The sequence below is a fragment of the Phocoena sinus genome, chromosome 8 (assembly GCF_008692025.1).
Source record: "Phocoena sinus isolate mPhoSin1 chromosome 8, mPhoSin1.pri, whole genome shotgun sequence".
In the NCBI taxonomy this organism is placed as follows: domain Eukaryota; kingdom Metazoa; phylum Chordata; class Mammalia; order Artiodactyla; family Phocoenidae; genus Phocoena; species Phocoena sinus.
The window spans coordinates 59,128,438-59,140,491 of record NC_045770.1 but is presented as its reverse complement, the minus strand read 5'-3'; the positions used below and the strand labels follow the sequence as shown (position 1 = coordinate 59,140,491).

General features: G+C 34.5%; 1 protein-coding gene across 2 annotated transcripts in view; it reads right to left on the bottom strand.

Moving 5' to 3' along the window:
• The window catches only part of FCHSD2 (FCH and double SH3 domains 2), a 309,927-nt gene that overhangs the window by 240,550 nt on the left and 57,323 nt on the right, over positions 1-12,054 (bottom strand). For both annotated transcript variants that reach the window (XM_032640672.1, XM_032640671.1), the window contains exon 3: positions 8,731-8,776. In XM_032640672.1, coding sequence (XP_032496563.1) covers positions 8,731-8,776 — 46 coding nt within the window. The remainder of the gene's footprint in view (positions 1-8,730; positions 8,777-12,054) is intronic.

The window sequence follows — 12,054 nt, the reverse complement described above, 5'->3', positions numbered from 1 at the left end:
TTTACTCACATCCACCAGTGCTTCTTTCAACAGTTTTTAAAACTTTAAAAATCAAACTATGTATATCAAGTATTTTGAAGAAAAAAATCAGACTGCTTTTCTCCCAAAATTTATTTCTAACCATTGTTGCAAGCTAAGGAGCTCAAAAATAAAATAAAATAATTTAAAAACATAAGTATCAACATGAACACAGAAAACAACCCTCAACTTTCTCTCAAGATAGTTATCCTTATTGTTTTACAGGACAAGACTGGCAAAATAGAAAACTCCAAGTATACAGTCCACCATTTCAAATAATTTTACCAATGCTTCTTTAATAGCAATGTCCAGAAAGCTAGGTGTACACAGCTAAAATATGTTACATTTTAAACTTTTATGCTGATGAAATTTACCAAAAAAGAACCCTGCCACATATACACAACACTAACTTCTTGGGTAGTACTCCCAACTCTTCATAAATTTATTTCTTAAAAGAATAAAAATAGCAAAAAGTTGCACTTGAGGTGGGACTGTGGTGATAACCACAGGCTTTTTGACAGGGTGCCTGTGTTTGCTCTGTGTTTGTCCTCAGACAAGGAGCCACCCTTAAAGTCCACAATCTTTTCCTGCTCTTTCTCTCTAGCCACAGTAACCTTTTGTATCCTTCCTTCACTAGCAGCATTCTGCCAAAGACTACAGTAAGTATATTAATACACAGAACTTGCCTTTAGCAATTTCACTTTGAGTACTGCAAATGATTTTACCAATACCTCAGTGGTTAGCTAACTACAGTCAAAAGCCAGACTAAATTTTACACCAATACTTAATGTTGTTAGTGACTCATATGGCTTCTGTGTTTTCAGAGATTCACTTGCTCTGTTTGTATAAATAGATATGCAATACATCTATTATTTTTGAATAATACATCTATTATCTATTATTTTTGGAATTTCACAAACCATTAATAAACATTAATACATAAAACATTAATACTCTTGTAGGAAACTGAAAGTACCAAGAAACTTGAAAGAGTTCAGGGCTCAAATCCCTTCAAGTGTAAATAGGTATACATAGTATTATTTTCTTTCTTTCTTCTAACATCTCCCTAAAAATGTATTACAAGTTTAGTGTGCATGTACTTGAGGTACTATTTTTCAAGTTGCTGTCATCTGATCAATCCCACTTAAATTCTTTTCCTTTATGATATTTTTTTATTGGGATAGCTCATCTGTATGATCTCTAAATCTCACAAATAATACTCAACCTTTTTGGCCCATCAATTCTTTGTGTAGAGGATGACAACATATACCACAAGTAATAATTCTATAAAGGTCATTCTTTTCAGTTGACTATAATGCCACATCAGTGGCTTTGAAGAGAAAGAATTTTTAACTTCTTTTTAAATTTTTTTTATTCTTTAATTTTATTAAGTTTTTGGCTGTGCTGTGTGTCTTATGGGATTTTTAGTTCCCCAACCAGGAATCGAACCCAGGCACCTGGCAGTGAAAGTGCAGAGTCCTAACCACTGAACCACCAGGGAATTGCCTGACAAGAAAGAATTTAATATATTTAATTGGAAGACAATATACAACCATAGAATATAAGTCCTGTAAGTGCTAGAACTTTTTTTTCTTCTTTTTTGGACAGTGCTATATCCACAGTACCTAGAAGAGTGCTCAAAATATTTTCTCAATACATGAAATGTGGTATATCTTAAAATAAACTAATTTTAAAATGATACTTTTATAAAAAAATTAAGTGGAGTAAGTCCTGCTAGAGTATAGATTCCATTCATCTTATGGTCTAACTAAGGAAACATCAATATTCACACGATTAAGCTCCTGACAGAGACAAACCAAAATATTAAAATACTTAAAAGAATATTAAATATTAATATTAGATACCAAAAAGAAACCAAAACACAACTACTATATTTTTAAAGACTTTTAAAATTGGTAAAATTGATAGAGGAAATTAAAAATTCAAAGCAGCTGTTCACATAAATTGTGATTCCATTTCTTTTAAAGCTATTTAAATAGTTTTGACTATTTAGATGATGTACCAACAACAAATAATAGCCAAAACTATGGAAGGTCCCAAAAAGGAAGCTTATACTAGTGTCATTATCAAACATTATCCATTACACAGTTGGTAACATAAATGTTTCACATACTTTCAAGTTAACAACTAGCAGACTCTCTGAAAGAAATTCCCACAATAATGACAAATGTTCTGATTTTCAGTTGATTTTTAAATATGTATAATTGTAAGTTAAGAATATACAGGCTCTGACATTTTAAAAACTTTAATAACTTAAACTAAAATAAGTTAAAATAAGTTAACAGATAAAGTTAACTTATAAGTTAAAATTAAACCAAATTCTCAAATGTTTAATTTTTCTTTAATTATGCCTCACCAAATACTTTTAATGTAACAAATCTTCATTTTTTTTAGAGCACCAGCAAAATGTGATATAGCAAAAAACCAATAAAACAGAAATGGCTCGAGAGATAATTTTGAAAACTGATAAATGATAAAAATCTACTATCACTGCTAAAGATTCAATCAGGCTTGAAAACGGCAATATCGGTGATATGTCCTAATCTATCAGACTCGCCAAAACAAACCATAAAATCTTATTAGATCCAACATCACCTATGTAGTATTTTTGCTAAAAATTTAACCTAGATCTAATCATGAAGAAAATACCTGGACAATTCGAAAAAACTTCCTACAAGACAAATGACCAGATGAGTAAAATAGGTGAGAGAAATTAAACGGTGCAAACGTCCAGTTACAAAATAAATGAGTCATGGGCATGAAATGTACAGTTGGGGACTACAGTCAATAATAATGTAATTTTTTTAAAAAAGTAAAATGACCAGATTTTTCAAAAAGTCAATGTCATGAAAAACAAAAAAGGTGAAAGAAAAATTCTAAATAAAATCAAGAGACACCAAACGTAATGTGTAAACCTTAACTGGATCTTGGAAAAACAGCTATAAAAGACATTTTGGGAATAAATGAGGAAATGTGAATACAAACTACATATTAAATGACATTATAGAATTATTATTCATTATCTTGGATATGATAATGACATTAGTTATTTTGGAAAATGATCTTGTTCTCAGAAGATGCAAAGTAAAGTAAGTGGATGAAAAGTCTCATGATAGCTATAAATTACTTTCAAACTGTCCAGCTTAGAAAAAAAGTGTAGCTACATAATGTAAATGGGGCAAAATGTTAATAATTGGTTAATATAGAGGAAATTGACCATTCTTCAGTATATTATTCTGTCAACTTTTCCACAGATTTGAAGTTTTTTTCAAATAAAAAGTTAGAGGAAATGTCATTAGGTCAAAATTTCTCTTCATATTTCAATTCAATTCAGTAAAAATTACAAAATCTAAAGCTGGCTAACATATGGAAATTTCACTTTGTAAACCTCTATGGCTTAAGATAATAATTGTTATTGATTCTTATTATAGATACATTCTAGATAACTTGGGTTATAAAGAAAATTTCCATAAAGTTGATCCTATTGCATGAATTTCTAGCACAAAATCTGAGCTGTGGTTGTAAGCTTTTATAAAGACTTTTAAAGACAGCTTGGGCTTCCCTGGTGGCGCAGTGGTTAAGAATCTGCCTGCCAATGCAGGGGACATGGGTTCGAGCCCTGATCTGGGAAGATCCCACATGTCACGGAGCAACTAAGCCCATGCGCCACAACTACTAAGCCTGAGCTCTAGAGCTCGCAAGCCACAACTACTGAGCCCGTGTGCCGCAGCTACTGAAGCCCACTCGTCTAGAGCCTGTGCTCCGCCACAAGAGAAGCCACCGCAGTGAGAAGACCGTGCACCACAATGAAGAGTATCCCCCGCTCACCACAACTAGAGAAAGCCTGCACACAGGAGTGAAGACCCAACGCAGCCAAAAACAAAAAAACAAAGACAGCTAAAAAAAAACCTGGCATAAGAAAAAGGTTAAGTAGTTACCCTAATGAAACAGTAAACGTTCTCGTATGGGCAGAGTTTTTACAGTGCTTTTCCAAAGGGAAGAAGATCCTCCAACTACCTTACCTTATACCCTTTCCCAGAAAAATGGGACATGGATTATCTAATATTATATGCAAAGGTCTCCATAATTAATTCATCACTCCCTTTCTAATATGGAAATCTATTATCTAGCAAAGCTAGGTTACAACAATTTGCAAAAAAAAAGGAAAACTATCACAATAAGAACACAAAGGACCATCTTATATGTGTAAACATAGATTGGGAACTATTTTCATATTTCTTATACGTGTAAACATAGACTGGGAAGTCTTCATTTCTGGAGACCAGTGCATCTGGTCTCCAGAACTAGCTGAGAAGAAGGGAAGAAAGAATGGTTATCATTCTCCGTTCAAAAATGAAGGGAAAAAAAGGTCAGAGAAGTCAAGTAATCTTCCTATCATCATTAATTTGTTGTATTTCAGACTGAAAACGCCTTTCCTTGAATTAGTATCCCACTTCTTGTCCATAAATTGAAAAATATGTAGTTAGTGGCTACGGCAATAAATAAAAAAACGGCAATTAGATATCTTTTCCCATACCAAAAAAAAAGCTCAATATGGATATATTACATTATATTTATACCTATATCTATATATGTAATATTATGAATATTTTACTTTGCAACACATTCCTCAGTCTACGAAAGAAAAAGGGCATTAGGAATATCCTTTCTTTAATGCCCCCCTGCAAGTTTCAACTTTTTTTCAAACAATGAAATCTCTACACAGCCTGGGGGGAAAAAGAACATATCTCATCAATTCTATTGACAAAATACATTTTTTAAAACATTTTAAGATCTCTGAAATCAGGATGCATCTAACTATTGAGAACATCCCTTAACTGCTATCAGGATACAACAGAATTTGGTGGCTTGAGGAAACAATGAACTCCTACACATTTCCAACAACAAACATTTAAGTACTATCTTATCATTGTCAGAAAACCTTCCATTGACACCATCTAAGATCAAGAAACTTTTCTGCATGAAAACTTAGAGAGTGGTATCAGCAAAGAGGAAAAATTCCTGGAGGAAATACTGGGAGACTCTGTCAAGAAATGCTGCTTTCTAATGCACTAAGTGGTAGAGAGGTAATACAGTGTGGAAAAACAAGGAAATTAATGGCTCTGAATCTAAAAGTTATTCAGGGGCTTCCCTGGTGGCACAGTGGTTAAGAATCCGCCTGCCAATGCAGGGAACACAGGTTTGATCCCTGGTCCGGGAAGATCCCACATGCCGCAGAGCAACTAAGCCCATGCACCACAACTAAGCCCATGCACCACAACTACGAAGCTTGCGCTCTAGAGCCCATGAGCCACAACTACTGAAGCCCACAAGCCACAACTACTGAACCCCGCGTGCCTAGAGCTCATGCTCTGCAACAAGAGAAGCCACTGCAATGAGAAGCCCACGCACTGCAACAAAGAGCAGCCCCCGTTTGCCGCAACTAGAGAAAGCCCGCACGCAGCAACAAAGACCCAACACAGCCAAAAATAATAAATAAATAAAGTAAATAAATTAAAAAGAAATAAATTGAAAAATTAACTGGGAAAACACTGAAAAATATCATCTAAAAGGCAAATATGACAAATAACAAGAAGAGTCAGCAAACTGGCTCTCCATAAATGTACTCAACTGTCCAAAGCAGAGACAAAGAAATATTCTACTTTATGAATATGAAATTTTGAAATATCTACTATTAGCTACTTTATACAGTTTGCATACATTATTATATAGAATTATATAAACATAACCAGATATAATTTACCTGACAGACATTTAAAGAAATTTTTCAAGAGTAAATCTGACTGCTTTGTAAAATATAATTCAACTGCATCGTGTGTATATGTATATACACATAAATACATATATCTATACATGTAACATATGTGTGTGTGTGTTTAGCAGAAGAGATAGAAGGCTAAGTAGATCATTTAGAGTTAGAAAAGTAGCTGGGCTTCCCTGGTAGCGCAGTGGTTAAGAATCCGTCTGCCAATGCAGAGGACAGGGGTTCAAGCCCTGGTCCAGGAAGATCCCACCTGCCACGGAGCAACTAAGCCTCTGTGCCACAACTACTGAACCTGCGCTCTACAGCCCCAAAGCCACAACTACCGAAGCCCTCGTGCCACAACTACTGAAGCCCGTGCGCCTAGAGCCCATGCTCCGCAACAAGAGAAGCCACCACAATGAGAAGCCTGCACACTGCAAGGAAGAGTAGCCCCCACTCACCGCAACTAATGAAGGCCCACGCAGCAAGGAAGACCCCACGCAGCCAAGGAAGGAAGGAAGGAAGGAAGAAATAAAGAAGAAAAATAAAGTTCCCTTAAAAAAAAAAAGAAAAGTAGCAAAGGCACTAAAATAGTGACAAATTATATTGGAAAGAGTAGGCTGGAAAGGAATGGCTTAAGAAGCTAATTTCTCATTTAATTAAGTAGTAATCAAGCAATAATGTCTAGAGTTGATAAATCAAGAATCAATTATGCACATTATTTAAAGATATGGAAAAGATCACCCAAAGAACCAAAACAGGATCCATTTTTAATCTTTTCTCTGAGGAAAAAGACTGGCATTACATCAGAGGACTGCTACTTTTCATAAAATTTAATGTATTTTTTTATATTTTTAATTATGAACCAGTCCTATTTATTTGATTATTAAAACTTTACAATATGTTACAGAAGAATGTATCATGAAAAAATTTTCACTTTGTATTAAAAAAAAATTTTTTTTTTTTTTTTTTTGGCCATGCAGCTTTTGGGATCTTAGTTTCCTGACCAGGGATCGAACCCGGGCCCTCAGCAGCGAAAGCACAGTCCTAACCACTGGACCACCAGGGAATTCCCTATATTAATTTTTTTTTTTTTTTTTTTTTCGGTACGCGGGCCTCTCACTGTTGTGGCCTCTCCCATTGCAGAGCACAGGCTCTGGACGCGCAGGCTCAGCGGCCATGGCTCACGGGTCCAGCCGCTCCGCGGCACGTGGGATCTTCCTGGACTGGGGCACGAACCCGTGTCCCCTGCATCGGCAGGCAGACTCTCAACCACTGCGCCACCAGGGAAGCCCCCCTGTATTAAATTTTAAAAGCAGATCATATACTCTGATCCCAATGGAAGCGTATCTATAAAGGGACTATATGAAAACATACCTGTGAACAGCATAGTAACTCCCTATTTTAAAGGTTTATTCAGAGAATTAAACCAGATAATATATGTAAAATTATCAGCAAAGTGCCTAGTACAATGTAGGGATTAAATCAATATTAGCTATCAATACTAGTATCTATTATATATGCAAAGAATAAAGGTCCAGCACTAAAGTTAGAACTAATGATATTCATTATGTAAAGCACCTGATATATAATAAGCACTCAATAACTAACAGCTGAATTAATGAATTACTGAGTGTATCTAAGTTTTCAAAAATAGATAATTCCTTTTCTAAGACTATAAAATAAAATAAAGGCAGACAGCTACCTGGTAAACTACAAAGAAACCAGAATAAAACTAAAATCAAACAAACAAAGTACAAATAAAATCATTCCCCAATTTTATTTTTTATATTGATAATAACAATAGCAGCAGCAACAACACAAATTACGCTGATAACAGGGGTTATCATGTACAGCATTTCCTGGGTGTTAATTTTTCCTTCTAGTGCTCTCCTGTATTTTAAAATTTTGTAACAAATACTACTTTTATGATTTTTTTTGGGGGGGGGGATCAATTTTATAATTCTACTCCACATGGAAAGTAATTGCATACAAGGGCCAAAATTTCCAAATTATGTTAAACTGTTTTTGTATAAGAATGGGTAGTTATTAATTCTTACATACTCACAAAATGATATATCAACATAATTTTTCCTTGGCACATTTAGCTATCTGAGAGCAAATAAGATTCTGATTAAAATAAGTGCTTATGGGACTTCCCCAGTGGTCCAGTGGGTAAGACCCCACGGTCCCAATGCAGGGGGCCCAGGTTCGATCCCTGGTCGGAGAACTAGGTCCCTCATGCCTGCCACAACAGAGAGGTCACATGCCATAACTAAGAAGTCTGCATGCTGCAACCAAGAAGTCCGCATACCACAACTAAGAGTCCACATGCTGCAACTAAGAAGTGCGCATGTCACAACTAAGAAGTCCGCATGCTGCAACTAAGAGCCTGCATGCCGCAACAAAGATCCCACATGCCGTAACTAAGACCCGGTACAGAATGAATGATTGAATGAATGAATAAATTTTTAAAAAATAAAATAAATGCTTAAATTTCCCTATAAATAGCACCGTATCATCCACTGAAAGCACGCCATTCTCTATCAACAGGGACCTAATGAGAAATAAATACCTGATTGAACAAAAATAATTAACCTTTCATAAAACTGCAGAGTATGGGATATATAAGGGAGAATGAATATATATACTTGTAAAATGTATTCACTATTAGTTATACTTGTAAATACTTTACAAGTATTGTGACTATTATCTTCTCCCAGAATGTTCACAACATTCTTTGTAGTAAGAAGCAAATTAGCTCTTCATTTGAGGATTCAAATGGAGTAAAAGGAGGATCAAAGTGAGAGAACCAAAAATAAGAAAAGGAGGATACAGGGATGCCAACACTTCTCTCCAACAACCATATCTGCCCTTAAGCCAAAGAAGAGGTATTCTAGGGTGGGGACCTCCACTTCCAAGCTTACCTGTGCATACTCTCTTTCAATAGCAGCCTTCTTCTGACTGAATGTCCTAAAAACACAAATAAAAATTCGTTACCAAACATATAACAATAATTTTATGTAAAGTTATCAATACACCCTCACATACTGCTTGGTAAGCTGTGTTGAGGGAAGGCACAATATGTCATTCACCTTATGTGCCTAAGAATACTGCTGACACCACAGACCCTGGAGTTAAGACAATCCACATTCAAATCCTAGCTCCACCACTTACTAGCTGTATGACCTTGGTCAAGTCACTTGACTTCTCTGTGCCTCAGTTTCCTTCTTGGTAAAATGGATATAGAAATAGTATCTACCTCATAGGGATAGTGTAAAATTTAGTTAATGACAATATATAAAGTGCTCAAAATAGTGACCAGCACAGAGTAAAAGACAAATGTGTGTGTGTGTGTGTGCGCACGTGTGTGTGTTAGCTACTGTTATCACAATGGCTAGTGCATAGTAGGTAGTAAAAATGTTTCCTGAATATAAATAATAAACATAGAGGGACTATAGAAAACAAGGTGAAAATCAAAATTTGATCAGCTTCTCAACATGAAATAGTCAAATCATTTCCTTCATTCCATTCTTTTACAGGAGTCACAGAACAAAGTACAAGGCTACCACATGTTATGGCATAATAAGAGCACCATTTCCACACATATGATTATACTTCACAGATTCTACAGTAAATACTTTTCACATTTTAACATTTATGATATTGGTATTCATCTTTTAAATGACTGGCAGACAACTACTGAGCACACGTGCCACAACTACTGAAGCCCACGCACTTAGAGCCCATGCTCCGCCACAAGAGAAGCCACCGCAATGAGAAGCCCACGCACCGCAATGAAGAGTAGCCCCCAATCGCCACAACTAGGGAAAGCCCACACACAGCAACAGAGACCCAATGCAGCCAAAAAATAAATAAATAAATGTTCCTTTAAAAATAAATAAATAAACAAACAAATAATGATTGGCAGTATTTTCTTCTATCTTAACAGTACATGAAATAACAGTGTACCTTACAAACCACAGGCAAGGTAGAGTCAATGAAATATGATAACATTAACAATTTACTTTGAGTAGTCTGAGTTTAAAGACTTTTCTGTGAGGTGTCAGGTATCTCTGCTCTTAAAAGCACTTCATTAAGGCAGAGATATCACAGTAAAAAGTAAAAAATATAAAGAAAGAGCTGGAATAGAAAAAAAGGCAATAAACCAAAACTCCCCATTTTAATAATTATTTAAATTTACCAACATGACTATTCACTTCTTCTGTAAGAAATTAAAGTATTTAAAATTTCACTACATTTGTTTGGGATGGATAACTATTATTTAGCTTTAAAAAGGAAGGAATTTCTGACATATGCTTCAACATGAATAAACTTTGAGGACATTACGCTGAGTGAAGTAAGTCGGCCACAAGAGGACAAATACTGTATGATTCCATTTATATAAGGTACTTGGAGCAGTCAAAATCATATAGACATAAAGGAGAATGGTGGTTGCCAGGCAGTGGGAGGAGGGGATCAGAGGAGTTATTATTTAATAGGTAGAGAGTTTCAGTTTTGCAAGATGCAAAGAGTTCTGAAGATGGATGGTGGTGGCAGCAAAACAAAATGAATGTACTTAATAGCACTAAATTGTACACTTAAAAAGATTAAGATAGTAAATCTTATATGTATTTTACCACAATTTAAAAAACAAACAAAAAAAGAGTTGAGCAAGACCCTTTTTCTTATGGGGTTTGGTGCATTATAAAGTGTTTAACACAGTCCTTTAAAATACAATTCGTCTACTCTCCTTAAGAGAAAACATATAAACTATATATTATATATGCATATATGTAAAGCACACTGTATACATGCATTTGTATACTCTATTATATATATATTTGGTGTATGTGTATATATATGTAAATTATGTGTGTCTGCATATATATATATAATAGTAATGTAAGTTTTCTCTGGACAGTGGGATTACTGGCTTTCACTTTCTTCTTTTGATTTTGCTTTCTATATTTTCTGATGTTTTAGTAAGAATTTACATTATGTTTGAAAAAATAAAGTCCTTATTTTAAGTAAATAAATGCACTTATAAACATATGCACAAACCTTTTTTACACCCATGTTGTTTTACTAAAATTGGACTGAGAAATTATTATGACTTGTGTTACTAAATATATCTCCCCAGGCAAACAAGACTAATTAAAATGAACTCACTTAAACTTTAATCATTAAAAATCTGAAAACTTACCTGTATTTTGAAGGAGGTGGTATTTTTAATATTTTACAAAAGATGAAAGGAAATATTTCAGCTATTTATTTAGAACTCTTTTAACCTTAGATGTATCTCATCTTGAAATAAGAATGTTCAAGTGAAGTCTGCAAGAAAAGGGGAACTAAACTCTTTTACTCTGAACATGCATATCAACTAATTTTAAAATTGTCAGTGCAATTTTTAGTTGTTGTTAAACAATTACATGTCTACTAAGTAATTTCTTCTTCTAAATAAAACAAATACAAGATCACAACTGCTCAAAATTTACATCATCAATATTAGGAAATCTATTTATTATAAACCACAGCAAGAGAACAGAGCAAAAAAGTAACCTTCATATAAGATATAAAGGCATTTGTTAAAATTCAACATCAGTTTCTCTTTTAAAATATTAATGAATGCTATAATTAAACAGATGGACAAAAACAAGTGCTGGCAGGATGAAGAGAAATGAGAACTCTCGTAGAGTGCTTTTGGGAATGTAACACAGTACAGCTGCTTCAGAAAATAGTCTGAGAGATCCTCAAAAGGTTTAACGTAGAGTTACCATAAGACCCAGCAATTATATTCCTGGGTATATACCCATGAAAACTTAGAACATACGTCTACACAAAAACCTATAAATGAATATTCATAGCAGCATTATTCATCATAGCCAAAAAGTGACAACAACCCAAATGTCCATCAACTGATGAAAGGATAAGCAAGATGTTGCTACATTCATATGATGGTATATCACTCAACCATAAAAAGGAACAAAGTACTGATATATGCTACAATATGGATGAAACTTGAAAATATCAGGCTAAGTGAAAGAAGCCAGACATAAAATCCCACATATTATATGACTCCATTTATACAAGATGTTCAGAATAGGCAAGTCCATAAAGACAGAAAGTAGATTATCAGTTGCCAAGGTTTGAGGAGCTGAGAGATAAGTTTGCCATTATTCCAGGAGAATTTTTCTTTTATGTAGGTAAGTTGATTATAAAGTTCAAATGGAAAAATGAACACTTAAGAA